The sequence below is a fragment of the Colobus angolensis genome, unplaced genomic scaffold (genome assembly GCF_000951035.1).
Source record: "Colobus angolensis palliatus isolate OR3802 unplaced genomic scaffold, Cang.pa_1.0 Scaffold387, whole genome shotgun sequence".
In the NCBI taxonomy this organism is placed as follows: domain Eukaryota; kingdom Metazoa; phylum Chordata; class Mammalia; order Primates; family Cercopithecidae; genus Colobus; species Colobus angolensis.
In genome coordinates this window covers 147,287-169,125 of record NW_012117232.1, presented here as the reverse complement: position 1 = coordinate 169,125, position 21,839 = coordinate 147,287, and the positions used below count along the sequence as shown (strand labels likewise).

At 44.0% G+C, this 21,839-nt stretch overlaps 1 protein-coding gene across 1 annotated transcript in view; it reads left to right on the top strand.

The window, feature by feature from the left end:
* ARHGAP17 (Rho GTPase activating protein 17) overlaps window positions 1-21,839 on the top strand; it is a 103,121-nt gene that overhangs the window by 29,020 nt on the left and 52,262 nt on the right. Inside the window, exons 2-4 of the mRNA XM_011954619.1 lie at window positions 13,013-13,052; window positions 14,752-14,856; window positions 21,584-21,657. Coding sequence (XP_011810009.1) covers window positions 13,013-13,052; window positions 14,752-14,856; window positions 21,584-21,657 — 219 coding nt within the window. The remainder of the gene's footprint in view (window positions 1-13,012; window positions 13,053-14,751; window positions 14,857-21,583; window positions 21,658-21,839) is intronic.

Below are 21,839 nucleotides of genomic sequence, written 5' to 3'. Positions count from 1 at the left end.
AAAAAAAAAAAAAAAAAAAAAAAGCTGTGTGTCATTGGTCAGGATAACTATTTGGGCTCTGGGTTTGTGTTCTTGTCTCTCCTCTCGATAGCCACAGAGGCCTCCAGTTCTCCCTACTTCCATCCTGTACCCTGCTATTTGACTTTTCATTCTGAAACTCAAACCTGTTGCCATTCCATTACTGAAAAACCATCAGTGGCTCCCTGTTGCCCCCCGAGTTCCATGGCAGGCAAAGCCTTTCTTTGCAGCCACATCTCCACCTCTTGTTCTGTACCCTACTAATTACACACTCCTCCCCAAACCCCTTCTCCCCATGCTCTTTGGTTGTCCTGACTTATCTGAGGTCCACTTGGACTGTTTCCCCGCTGTCCTGGCCGCACAGTTCATCACTCTTTTCTATCTGTGCCCCCAAGGTCTCTCATCAAGGATGATACCTTTTTTTCTCATGAACTCCTCAAGGTTGGGGACTATATCATTTCTGTTTCCTTTTTTCTTTCTCAGTTCCTGACATTTAGTGGGAGCTCCGTAAATACTATCTGAATGAACAAAGATCTAAAATCTGAGGCTCTTGGAGTAAGTCCATCCTCGGATGGATGGTTTATACTTGGAGACTTGCTTTCGCTTCTCTGTAGATGCATGCTCAGCTGAGATCTGCTGCTGCAGGTGTGTCTGTAGCCTCCTTAGCAGTGGTGGGAAGCCCGGCAGCTTAAGACGTTAGCTTCTGATGCAGGGTTTGCTAACTCTCCATGTACTCTGTCCCTGAGTTCCTGTTTATCGTTTGCCTGTGATTCTCTTTGGTGCCGCCCCACACGGTGTTATCACAACCAACCCATTGTTTTGATTGTACGTCCTGCCCTGCTCCTGCTCTAAGTCTGACTAGCTTTTTGTCTTTGTGTGGTCCAGGCTCAACTGTCACTTCTTCCAGACAGAGGCTAGAACAGCTTGATAAGTTTGGAAAGGTCATTCTTAGATAAGACTTGGGATTTATCTGAAAGTTGTTATTATTTGTTGTAATTTTCAGAACAGCTAACACTCCATGAACCCTCACTAGGTGCCACCAAACACGTTAAATGAAGTACATAAGATGATGTTCCTAAACTACTGTGGTGGCGGTATCGTTATTATTATTATTATTTTATGGTTATGATTATTCCCATTTCACCGTGGAGGAGATGTCACTTAGTAAGGTGCACCTGTGAACGTCTGGCCTTGGGATTCAAAGTCTGGTCTGTTTGACTCCGGAGCCCTAACTCTTAGTTCTGACTGTATCCTGCATTCTTATCCTTTGCCGGGAGTGAAACTTAGGATCTGGTATCACTCTGTTTCTTACAACTGAATTTACTCTGCTTGTGAAGGCCGCAGAGTAAAGCCAGTTGTGAATCATGCACATCAGCTCCTTCCAAAATGCGTTTATGGCCTAGGGCATAGGGACCCTGGAGACGACGGTGCTGCAGTGCGTTATGGCCGTTACCCTTCTAGTCTGTCCCGCTGCTCACTCTGCCACCTGCCAGCTGTTGCTACCTGAACCTCCTTGCAGTGGTTCTCAGTGCTCTCTTTGTTTGGGAATTGCCTGGGGACCTTAAAAAAAAAAAAAGAAAAAAAAAGCCAGGCCCCACCTCCAGAGGTTCTAATTCATTAGTTTTAGTTTGGGGTCCAGGCATCAGTATTATTATTTTTGACAACTTTATGAGGGCTGTGTGTGTATTTGTGTTGGGGGGGGGGGGGGGGGAGACATGGTCTCACTGTGTTGCCCAGGCTGGAGTGCAGTGGTGTGATCTTGGCTCACTGCAGTCTCCACTTCCCAGGCTCAAATGACCCTCCTACCTAAACTTCCTAAGTAGCTGGACTACGAGTGCTCACCACCATGCCCAGCTAATTTTTTTAAATTTTTTTTTTTTTTGAGACAAGATCTTGCTTTGATGCCCAGGCTGGAGTGCAGTGGCACGATCATGGCTCACTGAAGCCTTGATCTCCTGGGCTCAAACAGTCCTCCCACTTCAACCTCCCGAGTAGCCGGAACTACAGGTGTGCACCATCACGCCTGGCTAAGTTTTTTATTTTTTGTATAGATGGGGGTGTCCCTATGTTGCCCAGGCTGGTCTTGAACTCCTGGACTCAGGTGATTCTCCCACCTTGGCCTCCCAGAGTGCCGGGATTCCAGGCATGAGCCACTGTGCCTGGCCTATGAGGTATATTTTATAGATGATAAAATTTACCCATTTTCTCCTTTTATTTTTAGTTGGCTGCAATGTTTGTACATATTTATGGGATATAGAGTGATATTCTGATATGTTTACAATGTGTAATGATCAAATTGACATAATTATCATATCCGTCACCTTGAATGTTTGTGCCTGAATTGTGAACATTCAAAATCCTTTTCTAGATTTTTGAAAATGCACACTAAGTTGTTGTTAGCCATATTCACCCTGCAGTGCTATAGAACACTAGAACTGATTCCTCCCATCTAGCTGTAATTATTTACCCCTATCCATTAACCTCTCCCTATCTCTCCTCCACCCTATGCTTCCCAGCCTCTAATAACCACAATTCTACTCTCTACTTTTATGAGGTTATATATTTTTTTGGCTCTCACATATGAATGAGAACATGTGGTATGTATTTTCCTGTATCTGACATATTTCAAAAAATGTCTCATTTTAAGTGTACAACTCAATGATTCTTAGTAAATTTACAGAGTTGCATAACCATCACCACAACCCAATTGTAGAACGTTTTTGTCACCCCAAATAAGAGCCTTTGTACTCCTTTACAGTTAATCCCCATCCCCCCCACCCCCCAAAGCCAACCACTCATCTACTTTCTGCCTCTATAGAGTCCCATTTTCTGGCCATTTCATGTAAGTGGCATCACCTGTATTATTTTCAGAGCCTCCAGGACTGTCATGTGTAGCTCTGGTTGAGAAGCACTGTTACCTCCAAGATCTTTTTCCACTACTTTTTTTCCTACTATTTTTCTGAGTGGCTCAGAAAACTCAATAGGCCCCTGCCAGGGCCGTCTCTTAGATAATCTGTGAGCTAAATGAGTCCTTGTAAGTTGGACTGAGAACTTAATGATCATTTACAACCTGTTTTTTTATGGGGATGAGCTTGTCAAAGTCCAAATGTGCTGACCTAGTTTGGAAGGGAGCCTGCACAACCTGTCTTCAGACGCCGCGTGCCTCCCCAGCAGCCATCAGTCACAGCACTGAGTCAGAGCCAGATGTGGAGGGAGCCCCTGACATTGTGTGGCCTGGCCTTGGGCACTTTTGCTTTAGACTTTTTGTGTGGCTTTTCAGCCCCTCCTAGCCTCTGGCTGCCTCACCAGAGCAGTAAACTGGACTCCTCCTCGGCTCCCTTCCCTTAGGCTCTATGTGGTTGTACTATCTGCATTGCAATATTTTGCAAAATATTTCTCACATGTTTTTGCCTGCTTAAATAAATTTTAAAATCTCAAACTCAGCTGCCTCCAGGTCCAAGCAAGTACCATGAGTGACTGGAGCAGGCTGGGGAATGAGGCACTTGGAATGCCCGAGAGGCCATTGAGGTGGTTGATGGCAGAAGGGAGATTTCTTTCAGACTTTGCTATAAGCAAGAATCGGTGGCGGAGCTTTGAGACAGGCCACGTGGTTAGAGCAGGGATAGCAAATAGATTCCATTTCATGTGCCAGAGGGGAAAAAGCCAACTGACCGAACAAAACGCTGCGTGGATAAGCTTACATGTGCAGGAAAACGATAAACCTCAATTCAATTTAGGGTAAAATGTAACTGTTCATCTTAGTCACTGGAGTTCAAATAATACTATCAAGATTAAGTTAAGATTGAGAAGGCTTTTATTGTCCTTTAAAGTAAAAATTAAATGTTATAACCCTGTCCTAGAGAAGCTGTAAATACGTGGGCAAAATACCATCATTTGGGGAAATAATTCAGAGTATAGAACTATTAGATCTATTTTTCCCACGTCATTGCCAAAATTTTTCTGTTGAATCATTTCCCCCCGATAAGTATCCTTTTACTTTTCAGTGTTAGGCATGGGAACAATTTTTTCCCAATAGCATCCCTTTAGAGTTCTGTAAACTCTCTTACGACTTTTAAACTGCTTTGTGGCAGGTATAACAAATTGCTTCATTTTTAAAGTTTCAGAGAGTCCTTTATTTTAAAAATCCAATTAAGTAGATTTTAGATTCCTTCCCAGAAATCTAAGACGACAGCTAATCTAATGAGATAAAACAGTAAAAACTTAGTAGTCCTCCAGCTCACTATGAAATCAAATTATGGCATCATACTGGGCTCAGAGGCTCAGGTGGATTTTGTAAACACTTGTAACGGGAGATGACAGTGTTGCACAAAATCATATTCCCAGCAGAATGGAATCCACTGCCTGGTCCTGGGTGGGCTCTGTAGTTTCACTGTGAATACAAATCACGTTGCATGCAGTAGTGTTTATGTTGTTGCCCTACATACAATATTCAGATCCTTGGTAGATTAGTCAGTCTGTCTTATTCCTCAAAAATGCTTTCAGATATTTCCTGGTAACCAGCATTGAAAATGAGTTCATTAAAAATTCTCTCCATGCCCCATTTCGTTTTTTCATTTTAATTGACATATCAGTCAGTGAGCAAGTGTAAAAGCCAGCAGAACGGTGATCTGTCATGTGAATTTGTAAACCAAAAACCAGCAGCCCTGTGAGCCCAGGAGCCGTGCGAGCCATTGATGTTTGATGTTCGTGTTGGCACCTCGGCCATGTATTTGCCATCCTTGGGTGGGGGTGACCTTGGTGGTAGAAAGATGAGCCCCTGCTCTCAAGGCCCCAGGATGACTGAAAGGATTGAAAAGGAGCAATTTGGCAAAGTCTTGAAAAGCCAGCGTCTCTCAACCCCTGAAATGCCAGTTGGGAAAGCACAGAAATCCCCCTTCTGAGTAAGAAGAATTTGGATTTGGGAAGTGATTAAAAAGGATTGAAGTTTCATGGGAAAATGGACTTCACTTGTACATAGATCAGGGGTCAGCAAACTCTGGTCTGTGGGTTAAATGCGGCTGGCACAGGCTCAGAATGGTTTTGGCATTTTTAAATAGTTGAAAAACATTAAAAGAGGAACAGTAGTTCATGACGTATGACAATTAGGCAAAATTCACATTTCAGTGTCCGTAAATAAAGGTTTATTGGGGCACAGCCAGGTCCGTTCATTTATACAATATCTGTGGCAGCTTTTGTGCTGCAGTGGCAAGCTGAGTCATTACATAGAGACAGTATGGTCTGCAAGCCTGAAATGTTTATTGTTGCTGAACTCTTGGGTAGAGAACTGTTGTTTATTTAGGTCTTGTCCTGAAATATGTTTATCAGTAGAGACCAGAAAACAGTGATTAAAATACTTCAGCGTTTTTGAGGAGGTGAGTGGATGAAGGTGCGTAGGTGCAGGAGAGACATAACTTCTGATTTCTTCCTGTCACCAGTGTCACTAGCACTGGGCTGTGCCTCCACATTTGGACTGAATTATCAGAGGCAGCCACCCCTGTTCGTTTTGGCAGCTGCTGCTTGCCTATTAGGCAGAGTGTCCAGGAAGAGAAAATACACCTCCAGCCCAGCTTCACCCATCCTCAAAGTGATTCTAAAAAGCCAGCTATCAAGGTTTGCACCACATCCTGCAAGAGTTACTGATAGAGACCTGGAATTGGCCAGCGTTTTCTGTAAATGGCTGGATAGCAAATATTTTGAGCTCTGCAGGTCATACGGTGATGTCTTGCGCAACAACTCAATTCTGCCGTTGAAGCTCAAAAGCAGCCGTAGAAAGCACACGAACACATGAGCCTGGCTGTGTTCCAGTGAAACTTCTGTAATACACTGAAATGTGAATTTCATAAAATTTTCATGTGTTACCAAAGATTGGTTTTTTCCAGTCTTTTTAAAATAATCACTCTTCTGAGCTTTCTGGACATAAAATATGGGCGGTGAGCTAGGTTGAGGCTGCAGGTATAGTTTGCTGACCCTTGGTTTAGATAAACTAAGTGTAGGGCTTGCTAGTCAGTCCCTCTGGGTTTGAATCCCACAGTCCCACTTATTAGTGCTGGGGTCCTGGGCAAGTTACCTTTCAAGGCCTCACTTTCCTCATATGTAAAATGGGGGAAATAGTGGTTCCTACCCCATAGGGTTGATGTGAGAATTAGAATAGATATAGGTGCCAGCCTAGTGTCTGGGCATAGAAAGCACCCAGCAAATGTAGCTGCTACTGTTGTTGGCTATTATGAAGGCTCAAGTAGATCCCTACAGCCTTGGAGGAACCATTTGTGATGTGGAGGTTTGATGGTCTTGAGCTGTCTTCAGTCCACAGTTAATTAGATTGAATATGAGGCTGGAGGGTTTGGTGGTGCTGCCTTGCCTTTGTGCAGTTAAGTAGAACATGGTATATCCACAGAATAGGTTACTGTACAGGCATAACAAAGGAGGTGGTAGAGTTGTACATGTGTGTTCTGACATGTAAAAATGCCCCTCATGTCTCTCTGCCTACCTGTGTGCATGTGTGTGTATGTGTGTGCATGTATGTGTGTGTATATGTCCTTTGAAATCACTTCTCAGCCTTGGCACTGTTGACACCTGGACCTGAAGTAGGCAGAATAATGCTCTGCCCTCCCCAAACATGTCCAGGTCCCAATCTCCAGAATCTCTGAATGTCTTAGATTACATGGCAAAGGGGGACTAAGTTTGGAGATAGAATTAAAATTTCTAATCAGCAGAAAGGGAGATTAGCCTGGACTAGCCAGGTGGGCCCAGGGTAATCACAGAGGTCCTTAGCGGTGGAAGAGGGAGGTTGCAGAGTCAGAGGAAGATGGGACTGTGGCAGAGAGGCCCAGAGTGAACCGTACCGGCTTTGACGGTGCAGGAGGAGGACAAGGAATGCGGCCCACTCAAGAAGCTGGAAAGGGCAAGGAAGCAGATACTCCCCTCGCGTGTCCAGGAAGGCATTCAGCCCTGCTGCCACCTTGATTGTAGCCCAGGGAGACCTGGTTGGAAGTTCTGACTTGAGAAGTGTGATATAATACACTTGTGTTGTTCAAGCCACTAAGTTTGTGGTGATTTGTTATAGCAACAATAGGAAACAAATCCAGGGCTGTATCCTTCCTTGTTCATAATTCTTTATATTATTTAGTGTGTGGGGGGGTGTTGCATTTAGGATAGTTAGTAGCATCCTGGCCTCTACCCTACAGATACCCATGATGACGACCACAAATGTCTCTAGACATTGCCAAGTGCCCTCTGGGGACACAGTTGCCTCAAGTTGAGAAGCACTAGTTTAAATTTAGAAAAAAATTGGGAAGGATATATAACAAATTCGTAACAGTAGTTCCCTCTGGGATATGGGATTGGAGGAATGGCTTTCCCTCCTCTTTTAACATAAAATTTTTAAAACTGTGGATTTCGCCTCCGCCCACCCCCTGTAGACTTTTTTTTTTTAAGTTTCAAACTTTTTTTTTCCATTTTATAAAAAGATTAACCTTGAAAGGTAATATCACATTTCAATTTTAGTCATTATGAATTTTACTGTGGAAGGCAGTTCTATACATCTATGGCTGCTTTTCGACCTAATTTTATTAGATTTTGTTTGACATTGTGAATGTCCTTTTTCCCAAAGATGTGATAGACGTCCATTCATTCATTCAGGGTGTATTTCTTAAGTGGCAGGCAGGTGCTGAGCTTGGCGCTGGGGAGGAGTGATGACTTCAGAGCTCTCTCTCTCTGCCCTCATGGAACCTGCGGTCTAGCAGGGAGGAGGACAGTAGTGATCTTTGCTTGGAAGACCACAGTCTGCATTGACCGTGTGGACTTGAGCATTCGTGTCCATGGTGTGGGAGTTCCTGGCTCCCATAGTACATGTTTTATGAAGGAAACTACCAGAAATCCATGATTAGAGATGGAAAATATCAGACCAATTAGAAATTTTCCTTTGACTCTTACCTGGTCTGAGCATTTTCTGTCTTTTTGGTACAGTGAACTATTCCAGATTGAAAACACTTCTGTTTTCTCCTTGCCTGGCAAGTGAGCTCAGTGAAACATCCTATCAGCCACACTGCAGGGTTGGACATTACCATACCAGGTCAAGGGAAAGTGACCCTACCAAGGCCTGGGCAGCACCGTTGCTTTGCGAATTGCAAGGAGAAAATCTGTGCTTTACCAAAAAGCAAATTAAAAATCCTGCCTGGTATAAGCCTTGTTTGAGCGACTAGTGAAATTGCAGAATAGCTTCATCGGAAAAAACAAACCCCAGAGTAAAATGGCGAGTGGGAAGTTCCTTCCTGATTCGTATTGTTTTTCCAGTTGCAGACAGGAAACATTCAAGGGTGTTTTCAAGCCCAGAACACTGGACACAAAGAAGGCTCTGACAAAGCAGAAAAAAACCCATATACAAAAAGTTTAGGAACATAGAGCAAAATGTCTGATTCAAAACAATCTCGATTGGGCGCAGTGGCTCACGCCTAGCACTTTGGGAGGTGGAGGCGGGAGGGTGGCTTGAGCTCAGGAGTTTGAGACCAGCCTGGGCAATGCAGTGAGAATCTATCTCTATTAAAAAATATTTAAAAAATTACCTGGACATGATGGTGCGCATCTCTCGTCCCAGCTACTAGGAAGGCTGAGGTGGGAGGATAGCTTGAGTCCAGGGGTTCGAGGCTGCTGTGAGCTGTCATCAGGTCGCTGCACTCAGCATGGGAGGAAGAACAAAACATTGTCTCAAAAAAAAAAAAAAAAAAACTCAAAAATCTAGCTGGGCGCGGTGGCTCATGCTTGTAATCCCAGCACTCTGGGAGACCGAGGCAGTCAGATCGCTTAAGCTCAGGAATTTGAGACCAGCCTGGCCAACATGGTGAAATCCTGTCTCTACTAAAAATACAAAAATTAGCTGAGCGTGGTGGCACATGCCTTTAGTCCCAGCTACCTGGTGGGCTGAGGTGGGAAAATCACTAGAGCCTAGGAAGCAGAGATAGCAGTGACCTGCGATTGTGCCACTGCACTCCAGCCTGGGTGACAGAACGAGACTGTCTCAAAAAAAAAATTTTATATATATATATATTTAATTTATCAAGTATTATTTTTATGATTGGATCACTTTGTCTACTGTTTTTTTTTGTTTATTTGTTTATAGGTGTCTTGATGAATTTAGTCTCTTGCCCCCTGCCTTGCTTTAATGAATTACAAAAACTCAACCAAAGATAACATTTCTCAGTAAAAACCAGCACGTTTCTGTGGCTTATGTACGTGCCTATTGAATGGGCACCTTGGCCGATAGTGGAATAATTGCTGGACTTTTCATATCTCTGGTAAAGGTGAACACTGCAAAACAGTTCATGATAGGAAGCACCGAGGCTTGGACCAGTCACAGTGATGAGGGAGATCAGGCCATTTGGACCACATTATTGGAAGAGATGGAGACAGTGCCAAGTCCTGAAAACTAAGATAGACAGCTCACGGGCCAGCAAAAGAATCTTTGTGTAAGGGATCCATTCCAGTTTGTGTATTATACTCCATAGTCATGATTCGTCACTTAAAAGTAATTCTTCCCAATTATAGGTCACTTTTACTAATCTCAGGGAACTCTAGTTGGGTTTTGGATTTTTTTCCTACAATTTTTTTTTCTTCTTTGAGATGGAGTCTCGCTCTGTTGCCCAGTCTGGAGTGTAGTGGCATAATCTCAGCTCACTGCAACCTCCGCCTCCCAAGTTCAAGCAATTCTCGTGCCTCAGCCTCCCAGGTAGCTGGGACTACAAGTGTGTGGCACCACATCTGGCTAATTTTTGTATTTTTAGTAGAGATGAGGTTTTGCCATGTTGACCAGGCTGGTCTTGAACTTCTGACCTCAAGTGATCCACCCACCTCGACCTTCCAAGGTGCTAGGATTATAGGTGTGAGCCACCCCGCCCCCCAGCCTCTAAAATTGATTAAAAAAAAAAAACAACAACTAAGCCTGCAGATCTAAAATTGATTTTATTAGTGTAGAGTATATATAGCCTCCACAAACACAGGAAGCATAGGGGAAATTTCTTTGTAAACAGTACATGAACATTTTCATATAATATATTCTCCAGACCTTTTCACGTAAAGGACCTCTAAAGCAGAGGGTCCAGTTAATTTGAAAAAAATGGCTGGAAATATCCTGATATTCTTTACGTTTTGGATACTCTGAGGTATGTTTTCAGTTATGCATTTGTAGAGCTTGACATTGGACCAATTCTTTAAGTTAGGCACACTTCACCCCTGGCCATATCAAACATGCTACTTAAAAATGTAAGTAACATACTATTTTTAAAAAACCTCAAAACTGTGTATTCATGTAGTTTGAAAAGTCAAATAATATAGTAAAAGGCTTATCACAAAATATAGTGGGTTCAATCCCTACTCTCTGAGATTTCCCAACTCCAGAAGCAACTACTTTGAATTATTAACAGTTTATTGTGACATTTATTCATATTCATAATTATAAGTAATACGTGTAAATGGTCCTTTGGGTTATCAAATTAGGTATTGTCTGTTGACTTTCTGTTCTGATAAATGAGGGTTTACGGCCCTTTCCCTCTGCATCTGCTCCCCCATCCTTCCAATATGGTTATAATTTTTCATTATATTACTATTTGATGTTTATATTATGTCCAATCAATTATTTGCAGCTGAGCCTACTAGTACTATGACTGTCTTTCTGTTTCTAGTGGACTTTTTGTTTTTCCTGAAGTTAATACTTGCCTCGTTTTTATGTTTGCTTTATTTTCTTTGTGGCTGTTGCAGCACTGTGTTCATAACAGTTTAATGACTGCCAAACTCCTATTTGAATTGTTTGTGGTTGTTTATGTTTTTAATTTCAAGTACCAGTGTGAGGTTACTGAGCAAGGAGTTGGGAAAAGATGCACATGGTTGGTTGTTCTGAGCTGACTCTAGCATACCCCTGAGCTATTACTAACTCTCCCACATCTGCTTATAACCCACGTTGGGATTGTAGAGCAAGTTCTTCTCTTCTTCTGTTATTTTTAAAAAAATAATTTGCTCTGAAAAAGGACATATTTATTCTGATTCTCAGGTTGAATCTCTTTTTTTGAACTTGTGAAAATTTTAGTAGGCCTTGAGACTTTTCCGTGTATACTCGAACTTACAGAAGGAAGTCATTTTAGAGTTGAGGTGGATTCTGTCAGAGATGTACAGGGCCCTGACCAGATTTGGGGGTTTTGGCTAGGCAAGAAAGGCAAAAGTTACCCAATCCCTGGTGGCATTTTGCTAAAGGAGTGATGAGGCATTGGCAAGAGGAATGGGGGCGTCTAATGGTGAAGCTCTAATGATCTCATGCCAGGTGTGTTCTTGCTAGGCTGACTGTCAGGTTTCTTTTTGAGTCTGGTTCTTTGACCTCATGGTCAGCTGGGGCCCTGCTTCCCTTCCCTAACTGGTATGACTACCCGTGTTTGGCTCTTCAGCAATGTCTGGCACTGTGCATGCCAAGCAAGGTCTAGGGTGGCATACGTTGGCCTGCTGCTGGTGGAACCTTTTCATAGAGTTGAGAATTGACTGCGTCTGGAAGCTGGGGCCTTGACTTTGTCTCCAGGCCCTGATCCTCTGGCCCTGAGAGGTATTTGAGTCAGGTCAGAATTCCAGTTTCCTGCAGAAACTGGTGAGTGAGCTAGCCACCCTATAGGCATCTCCAGGTTAACTGGGACAGTGCCATGATGACAAGTGTTAGACTCCCCTGTGGCAGTGCCCCGTTCTGACTAACGTGCCTTTGCCCTAAGTGGAGACTGGAGGAGCAGCGCACTACGTTCCCTAGCCCACACTTGGCACTGCTCTGAGCTTAGCAGCGTTTCAAGGTCATTGTAGGGGTCTCATTTGCTTTCTCGTTCAAGAGCTTTTCCTTCTCTTGCATTGGTTCCTGGCCAAGATCATGCAACCCCCATTCTGAATTTCCGGTTCATTGACAGCCTTCCCCTGACTCCCTTCACTGTTCAGAACTGAAACATACTTTTTCTTTCTCTTTTAAAAATTTCCTTCATGCCAGGCGCCGTGGTTGACACATGTAATCCCAGCACTTTGGGAAGCCAAGGCGGGCGGATTACTTGAGGTCAGGAGTTCGGGACCAGCCTGGCCAACATGGCGAAACCCCGTCTCTTCTAAAAATACAAAAATTAGCTGGGCGAAGTGGTATGCGCCTATAACTCCAGCTACTTGGGAGGCTGAGGCACAAGAATCGCTTGAATCTGGGAGGTGGAGGTTGCAGTGAACCGAGATCACACCACTGCAGTCCAGTCTGGGCAACAGAGTGAGACTATCTCAAAAAATAATAATAATAACATAAAAATAAAAATTATTGCGGTCTGACAATTGAGACTCCACCAGCTTGAAATGCCTCTTCTGATTACTGGCCACCGTGTTGGTTTAATGGAATGGTCGATGAAATCAGTAGTAGTTCAAAGCATAACAGAGAAAGTTGTGGAAATACTTTGTTTCTTTTAAAAGTAAGGATGGAGAGGGAATTTGAAGGAGGAACTAATTGTTATTGTGTGTGATGGTCTAGACTTGTATCTTTGCATAAGGTTTCTGGTTGTGAACTGAAGTTTAAGCTTCTGTAGAACTGTTTTCTCAAGGCCTTGTCTAGAGACCTCCTGCACTGGAATTCTGAGCAAGGATTGGCTGTTAAAAATGCAGGCTCTATTGAATTAGAATAGAATCTCCAGAGGGACCTGGGAAATGGCATTTTATGTCAGCGCCTCCTGCCCTTGGTGATTCTGTACCTGCTCAAGTTGGGGAAGCACTACTCAGGATCATTTGTTCTTATTTTGGGCTGCTGTTCCCCCCAAAGTTTGTTTAGTTATTTTTCTTTGGTTTTGCTTAAATTGCTGTCTGATGTAAAAATTGGTAACATGCCCCCACCAACCCTTCTAAATTCATTTCTGCCTGTTTTGCTTTAAACTCCAGGCTAATAATTATGGAATTTTAGGAGTTGCCTTTCACTTTTGGATTTCTAACTCTGAACTTTTAATTTTTCCCACAGAGCTGAGAAAACAGAAGTCCTCAGTGAAGATCTATTACAGGTAACAAAATATAGTCCCCTTTAAATGATCTGTTTAAAGAATGGAAAAACAATCCTATGTGAGAATTGAGGCTTGTGGGCTTTTTTTTTTTTTTTTTTTTACCAGTTTGGACCAAATTTAAACTTATTAACTATCAATTCAGGTGGAGTCTTCTTTTTTTTTTTTTTTTTTTAACCAGAAGCAGAATAAAATTAATTAGTGTGATTTTGAGCAGGAAAGAAAATCAGTTTTGTTGCATGATGATGAAAAGGGGATGTGAAACCCAGCTACCTGGGTTCGAGTCTCAGGTCTGCCCCTGGTTAGCTTTGTGGCTTCAAGGATTTACTGAACTTTCCTGTGCCTCAGTTTCCACTTCTCTAAACTGAGGGAAAGGCTGTATCCACCTCACAGGTTGTTAGGAGGGTTTAATGAGTTAAGCAGGAACAGCGCTGGGAACGGAGCCTGGTATGTGGTAAGTGCTAGGTATTAGTGATCTGTTGTTATTACCGCCAGTGCAAGCCACAGAGACTGTTTCTGACGTGAAACATCCCTTGTTTGCCCTGTGTTCTCCTGCCCCTTTTTTCCCATCTCTGTTAGAGCAGTTGTGTGGCATTTCCCCAGGGGGCTGTGCGTCCCAGCGGGGCGGAACCAGCATTTATTTGCTGTTGTTCCTTGAATACCTTGCACAGGGACTCAATAGACATGGGTCTTCTCAACAGATATTAAATGAGCACCTTCTGTTTCTGTGAAAGATAAGGCACTGGGAGAAATCAGTGAACAAAACAGATCAAGGCTTCTGTCCTCGTGGAGTTTACATTCTAGTGGAAATTGGAATTGAAATTAAATTATGGAATTACTTTGTTCATTTTTTGCTTTTCTCTGGTGGCAAATGAATGTGCATTATTTTCTAATGTTTGAAAATCTGGTCATTGCAAGATTTGGGGAAGGTAATGTGGAATCTTCTCCTAAGTCCTTGCCCACCAGCCCTGAGTCTTGGGCTATGGGCTTGGATCTGAAGAAACGCTGCTCTTTTGAGAAAGAGGCACAAGCCATCTCAGTGCGTAAAATGGTTTGGGGTCAAAATGTATTCTGTTTTGAATTTGTTGATTTATCTTTAAAATAGAAAGCATCCCAAAGGGCCTGCTCTCATTCTTCATGAGTCATCAGAATACACATTTTTGGCATTCCTTCCTGTAAAAAGCAGCTCTCTTTGCCATAAACAGCCATATTCTAGCAATAGTATTTTGGGAAGCTGCTTATGATGCGTGGGTTCCCTAAGCTGACTGCCCATTCTGCTTTAGAGGTGTATTTAAAACACACACACACACACACACCCTCAAACCCAATAAGGAAAAATTTTGAAAACACAGATCTTGCAGTTAAATTGTGGAACGTTTATTTTGCTGCTTCTGTCTGATGTACATTGTGTGGAAGGCTCTGCTGCCATGAGCTGGAGAGAGCTCTTTGGCATCCCTGTGGTTTTTTCCACTTGGCAGTGGGTCTGGGCCTGGATCATTCATTCGCATCTCTGCCTGGTCCAACCTGGTGCTTTTCTGGTGCTGTAGTGTGTAAGCTGACTGGCATCACTCAGTGCGACAGCAAGTTGCAGCCAAGATCATCCCTTTTCCCTGCATAGATTCAGCCGTGCTTTTCCTACCAGCATGCAGACACCACAAAAGGAAGAGGATGAATTTGTTCTCTTTTGTCTCTGCCTTGTCAGATTGAGCGACGCCTGGACACGGTGCGGTCAGTATGCCACCATTCCCATAAGCGCTTGGTGGCATGTTTCCAGGGCCAGCATGGCACCGATGCCGAGAGGAGACACGTGAGTATCAGATGTGACTCAGACCCACAGTTCCTGCGTCTCTCTGAGGCTTTTCAACCCCGGGATTGGTTGGTTGTCCTAAGTGGCATCAGTGGATTGGCCTTTGGTGACTTCTATCACCAGGGATGCTCATGACGACTGCATGACCATAGCATTCTTTTGTGTTTAAGACATCGCTGGGCTGGAATCACTCCTTACACGGCATCTTCTCCAGGTGCTTTTGAAGGCTCCACGATCATGTGTCATTGATAAGAGAGTGGCTGTGTCGGTTATGCATCTTCTGCTGACAGAAAGCGGAAAGCCTGTTTTAAATTGACGTTGAAGTAGAAGTACTGTATTGGTTTGCTAACTGAAAAGTCCAGAGGTTGGGATGGACTTGAGGTCAGGCTTCATGTAACATTTCAGTAATGTAATGAAAAACCCAGTTTCCTTCCTCCTCTCTCCTCTGCCCTCAGTGTCAGCTTTGTCCCTAGACAGGCACCCTCATGGTGGCAAGTTGGCTATTGGCAGCTGCTATGGCTACTTGTTCCTTGAGTGTGGCCAGTGGGAGAGCCTCTCGCCCAGTAGTTCTCCTCCCCTCCCCTCCCGCCTCTTTTTCTTTCTTTCTTTCTTTTTTTTTTCTTTTCTTTTTGCTTCCCTTCGCCTTTCCCCTTTCCGCTTTCCCTTCCCTTCTCCTCTCTTTTCTTTCCTGATGGGGTCTCACTCCATGACCCAGGCTGTAGTGCGGTAGTACAGTCATAGCTCACTGCAGCCTCAAACTCCTGGGCTCAAGAGATCCTCCCGCTTCCGTCTCCCAAGCAGCTGAGACCACAGTACACACCACCATGCCTGGCTAATTTTTTGAACTTTTTCATAGAGATTGGGATCTCGCTTTGTTACCCAGGCTGATGTAGAACTCCTGGCCTCAAGCAGTCCTCCGACCTCGGCCTTCCAAAGCGCTGGAATTACAGGCGTGAGCCACCCATACCTGGCCCCAGTAGTTTTTCTTGATGGAGTGAGAAAGCTGCTTTTTCCAAACTCTTGGCAGATTGAAAGTGCTTTCCATTGCATTGATTTGTATGGAGTTACATTCCCCATTTTTGACTGTTCTGTTCCACCCTAGTTACCATGGATAGGGGGTGAGGAGATGGGATGTGCCGATTGGTTTAAGGTAGTTGGGCCCAGGCCTAGAGCATGGCCTATGGTCTTACCTCCAGCTCATAGACTTTATCGAGACCAGTGTAGATCCCTGAGAAGAATCAGGATACTACTATAGAGAAGAAGAGGGGTGGACTCTAGGAGAGCCCTCCAGTGTCTGTTCCAGGGTCCCCTTGTGCAGAGCATTCAGTTCCTAGGTAGAGCCAGTGGAGCACAGCAACCTTTGTTCATGAGGGAGTTCTATCCTTGCTTTTACAAGCTTATGAGCATGCAGTAAACCTTAGAGCCCATGCAACATTGAAGTGACAGTTTCGGTGACACACAGGGAAGCTATGATTTGCTATATTGTCACCAGGTGTCTCAAAAGTGAGAACTATTAATAGTATGCAGATGATCTATGTTACCCTTTTATGTTTCCTACAGACTTTTATGGGGCACTGTGGCAGCAGGGTTATTCCACTCTTGCACAACAGTGAGGATTCTGCAATCATGTCTGTCACAGGAATGGAAGTTTGCATACACCTATGCTTCCACACTTGCCGCAAAGCTCCGTCCCTCAGAACCAGACCCAGCCTACTGGTTCTGCTTCCTGCAGCTCCTTGTCCTTCTCTTGCCACCTTCTGCTCTGCTTACCCTTTTCACGTTGTTTCCTTAGGATCTCTGCTTCTCTTCCTTATTCTCCAAGTCATATTCTCTGGATCACCTCCTCTGTTCTTACGGCTTCTAACTGATGTGTTTATGCCAGTGACTTCTAAACCATTTTCAACCAAGCAAAAAACTTACTCTCTTAGATGTCTATTCTAGCATGCATGATCAGTTCTTCCTTCTGTGTTGACTCTCTGAATTCCATCCACCGTTTTATGCAGGCTGGAAACTGGGGGGCTTTCTTACATTCCCTGTTATTTTTTATTTTTTTATTTTTATTTTTTTCAAGACAGGGTCTCACTCTGTTGTCCATGCTGGAGTGTAGTGGCATGATCCTGGCCCATTGCAACATCAATCTGCTGGGCTCAAACCATCCTCGTCCCTCAACCTTTAAGTAGCTGGGACTACAGGCTTGCGCCACCAAGCCTGGCTAATGGTTTTTTTTTTTTTTTTTTTTTTTTTCCCATAGTAGAGATGAGGTCTCATCTGTTGCCCAGGCTGGTCTTGAATTCCTAGGCTCAAACAATTCTCCCGCCTTGGCCTCCCAAAGTGTTGGGATTACAGGCATGAGCTACTGTGCTGGACTTCCCTTTTATTTTATCCTCCAAACCCCATAACTGCCTGATTAGCAAGTCCTTTGATTTCTCTCTGTGAATATTTTAAATTGCTCACCTCCACTCCATCTCTACCACCTTGGCCTTAATGTAAGACCTGACTCCCTCTCACCTGGACTGTTGTAGTCACCTCCTGAGCTACATTTCCTGTCTGTAATTTCCTTTCCAGTGTGTCTTCAGCCCAATCACCAGAGTCAATTTCCTGAAATACAAATCAATCTTATCATCCTCCTGCCTAAAAAAAAAGAATCTTGGCTTAGTGGTTCTTAACAGGAACCAGAATTACACCTCTAGGGGCATATGGAAATGTATAGAGACAGTTTCGGTCATCATAGGGACTGGCAGACACCACTGACATTTGGAGGGTGAACCAAGATGCTAAACGTTTTTTTTGTTTGTTTGTTTGTTTTTGAGGCGGAATCTTGCTCTGTCACCCAGGCTGGAGTGCAGTGGCACGATTCCGGCTCACTGCAACCTCCATCACCCAGTTCAAATGATTCTCCTGCCTCAGCCTCCCGAGTAGCTGGGACTACAGGTGCACGCCACCATCCTGGCTAATTTTTGTATTTTTAGTACAGACAGGATTTTACCATGTTGACCAGGCCGGTTTCCAACTCCTGACCTCAAGTGATCCTCCCTCCTCGGCTTCCCAAAGTGCTGGGATTACAGGCGTGAGCTTCCGCGCCTGGCCAAGATGCTAAACGTTTTGTAATGCCTGGTGAAATAGTTCCACACAGGAAGTATCTTAATGCTTGAAGTGCCTCTTCTGAGGGACACTGGCTGGTTCCCATTGCCTGGGATAAAGTCCACGCTCTTTACATGGCTTAAGCCCTTTCTCAGCTGATTCCATTTCTCCTTATCAGCTTCACTGTCTCCTACTTCCTCCCATTCACACTCTGTGTCAGCCACATAACACTCACCAGTCCTCAAATATGTCACTGTCCCTCACAGTTCTATCTAGTTCCTGTTGTCTTCCTTGAGACACAGTCCAAGTGTCACATATATTCAGTAGAAGCAAATATTTATCAAACACCTACTGTGTACAAGTGCTGGAAATATAAAATGAATGAAATGTAAGTTTTCATGGTCTTGTAGGGGAGATACATACAAATGGATCATTATAAAACAAGATACTCAATAAAACATGCACAGGGTGTTATGGGGGGCCCAGAATGGGTACCAAAGGAAGAGGGAGGTAGTCAGGTGAGGCTTCCTGGAGGAGGTGGTGTCTACCCTATAAAGGAGGGAAATTAGTGGCAGGTGGTGGGAATATTCCAGGCACCTGCAGCAAAAGTGCTTGGTCCTCATTTCTGAAACCTAATGCTTTAGGTTTCCTTTTCCAACGTCAAACAAAAGTACCAAAGACAGGGTTTTGAGGATGCCTACACTTTGCACTTGGGAAGAGGAGTTACCACAATAATGGTGAGAAAAGACTGATAGGGAGAAAATTGCAGCAGTCTCCAGGGCTCTAGAAAACATAGGAGGAGCCTCCCAAAGGCCTCATCACATGCCCCCTGCATGGGAAGAGGCAAGAATGGAAGGAAAGAGACATGGGGCAGGTGACCTTCTCAGTCCAGCCACCATTGACATGGTACAATTCTCATGGGTCAGATAAGATAGATTATTAGATTAGAGAATTATTTCTTTTTGTGCGATTGGCATGCGTTTTACAAATTAAGTCTTTAGAGCTTTTAAAATTCATCCCTGGCCAGGCATGGTGCTGTACTCCTGTAATCCCAGCACTTTGGGAGGCCAAGGCAGGCGGATTGCTTGAGCTCAGGAGTTCAATACCAGCCTATGCAACATGGCACAACCCCATCTCTCTAAAAAATAAAAAAATTAGCCATACATGATGGCACGTGCCTGTAGTCCCAGCTACTCCGGAGGCTGAGGTGGGAGGATGGCTTGAGCCCCAGAAGTGGAGGTTGCAGTGAGCTGAGATCGCATCACTGGCCTCCAGCCTGGGCAACAGTGCCAGACCCTGTCTCAATTAATTAATTAATAATTAATTAATTCATCCCTGATGATAGCTGTTCACCTGTAGGAAGCACAAAGCCCTCCCTGTGGAGGAGTTCGGTGTTGATACTTGATTAATGAGCCCATATGTTAAGCAGCGTTTTCTTGTTTATGTACATAGGAAACAAGATTGTTGTGGCTTTGGGGTCAGGTTAGGGAAACCACAAACCTATTTACAGCTGCCATCTTGAGTGATGCTTGTCAAAATAGACTTCTCTATTATTTTTTTTCCACAGACTCCTAAAGTTCCAGAGTTGCACAGTATATTTGTCTTAATTATTGCATTGATCTTTAGTAGGCATTTAACCTCCTTTAGAAAGGCAGCATAACCAGAAGGAGGAGTTATCCACTATTATTCTCATATCTTCATTGTCCAGAAATGGGGCGGCTGGGAATAGTCTCCTTGTAGCACAGATGGAGCTCATTATTTATTTATTTGAAAGTAATTTTATGGGAAGCCAAGGTGGGAGGATTGCTTGAGACCAGGAGTTTGAGACCAGCCTGAGCAACATAGTGAGACCTTGTCTCTATAAAAAATTAAAATGAAAAAATCAATAATTTGAGGAGAGGGGAAATGGGTAAATGCCTTTGTTTATTTTTAAATTTCAGTTTGCTGTTTTGAATAGGTTCTACATTTATATGGTCAAAATTCAGAATATACAAAAGAACTTACAGTGAGGTGCCTCCCAGCCCATTTCCCCAGGCACCCCATTCCCTCCTCCAGAGCCACTGCTCTTAGAAGCTTGTTGTATAGCCTTGCAGAGATAGTCTGTCCAGTACAAGCCAGTACATATACGATTGTATCAGATGGAGCCCTTTGGAGGCAGAAGAGTCAGGTGACATGCCGGGGGTGGACCCTGTGTTTTTAACATGAATGTCCTTTCTGCTGGGCAGGTGAAATTACTTGGGTTGCTGCAGAATTGAAAGCATTTCTTGTTAGCAGATTATGACGTTATAACCAGCCCGCTTGTACTTGCCAGGCCTCTTCTGAGATAAGCCATTGGCCCATAGGGAAGACACTGAACAGAGGCCGGGGCCGTCAGCACTCAGGTCTGACTCCTGCCTCTCTCTGGGGTGCCTGGCCAGACCACTTAGCCTCCTTCGGCTTCGGGTTCCTTGACTGTACGATTAGAACATTAGATCAGGTGATTCTGTGGTCATTGCTAGCTGAAAAACAAATCTCTCGTAGGAAAATGAGTGACTTTGTATTCAAAAACTGTTTGGATATTTAGCTAGAAGTTTTTAGTGTTTAAGTAAAGCTACATTTTAGAATGATAGCCAAATTAAGAGCCAGTTTAGACTGGGCGTGGTGGCTCACGCCTGCAATCCCAGCACTTTGGGAGGCCAAGGAGGGCAGATCACTTGAGGTGAAGAGTTTGAGACCAGCCTGGCCAACGTGGCAAAACCCTGTTTCTACTAAAAGTACAAAAATTAGCTGGGTGTGGTGGCGCACGCCTGACACTTAGGCACGAGAATCACTTGAACCTGGGAGGCAGAGGTTGCAGTGAGTCGAGATTGCCCCACTACGCTCTATCCTGGGTGACAGAGCAAGACTCTGCCTCAAAAAAAAAAAAAAAAAAAGCCAGTTAATGAGTGTTGTAGCAAAAGCTTTTGAAATTGAGCACTTTATTGCATTTACGTATCAGGATAACCATTTAGAGAGCAAGGTCTATTTCTCTCTCATGTCCGTAGTGCCTTGAACATAGTGTGCTTTGATTCATTAATAATAATAGAAACAGGCTGGGTGTGGTGGTTCACGCCTGTAATCCCAACACTTTGGGAGGCTGAGTCACGCAGATTGCTTGAGCTCAGGAGTTCGAGATCAGCCTGGTCAGGATACCCCATCTCTACCAAAAATACAAAAATTAGCTGGGCATGGTGACACAGGCCTGTAATCCCACCTACTTCGGTGGCTAAGGCAGGACAGTTGCTTGAACCTGGAAGGTGGAGGATCATGCCACCGCATTGCAGCCTGGGCGACAGACTGAGACCCTGTCTCAAAAAAGCAAACAAAAATAATAATAAGCAGAAGAAAAGCAACAGCAATAATAATAACAGCTAACGTTTACAGAATACTTACAATGTGTTAGGTACTTGATATATTTTCTTTAGTCAACAGATAGCCCCAAACTGAAACAGAGAGATCATCATACAACTAATACCTATGAGACCAGAACCTGAATCCGGACAGGCTGTCTCCCACCTGTGTAATTTGCCTGGAAGGAGAAATTAATGAATGATGTTCTGAAAAAGATCATTGAGAATGGGTATCAAATAATAATGAGAAAAAACACACACTGTCTTCTGTCTTCCAGAAAAAACTGCCTCTGACAGCTCTTGCTCAGAATATGCAAGAAGCATCAACGCAGCTGGAAGACTCTCTCCTGGGGTAAGAGTTGCTGCCTTCAGAGTGCCAAGCGCCATGTGGGTTGGTGGAAGTGGCTGAGCCAGGTGGTGTATGTAGGACCTGTGAGAGGGACTGTGAGCGTTGATGGCATGACTCGTCTGCTAGGAGACTAGCTCAGACTCCTTGGGAGAAAGTGGGGTCCAGGCCGCCGGGTTGCTGGAGAA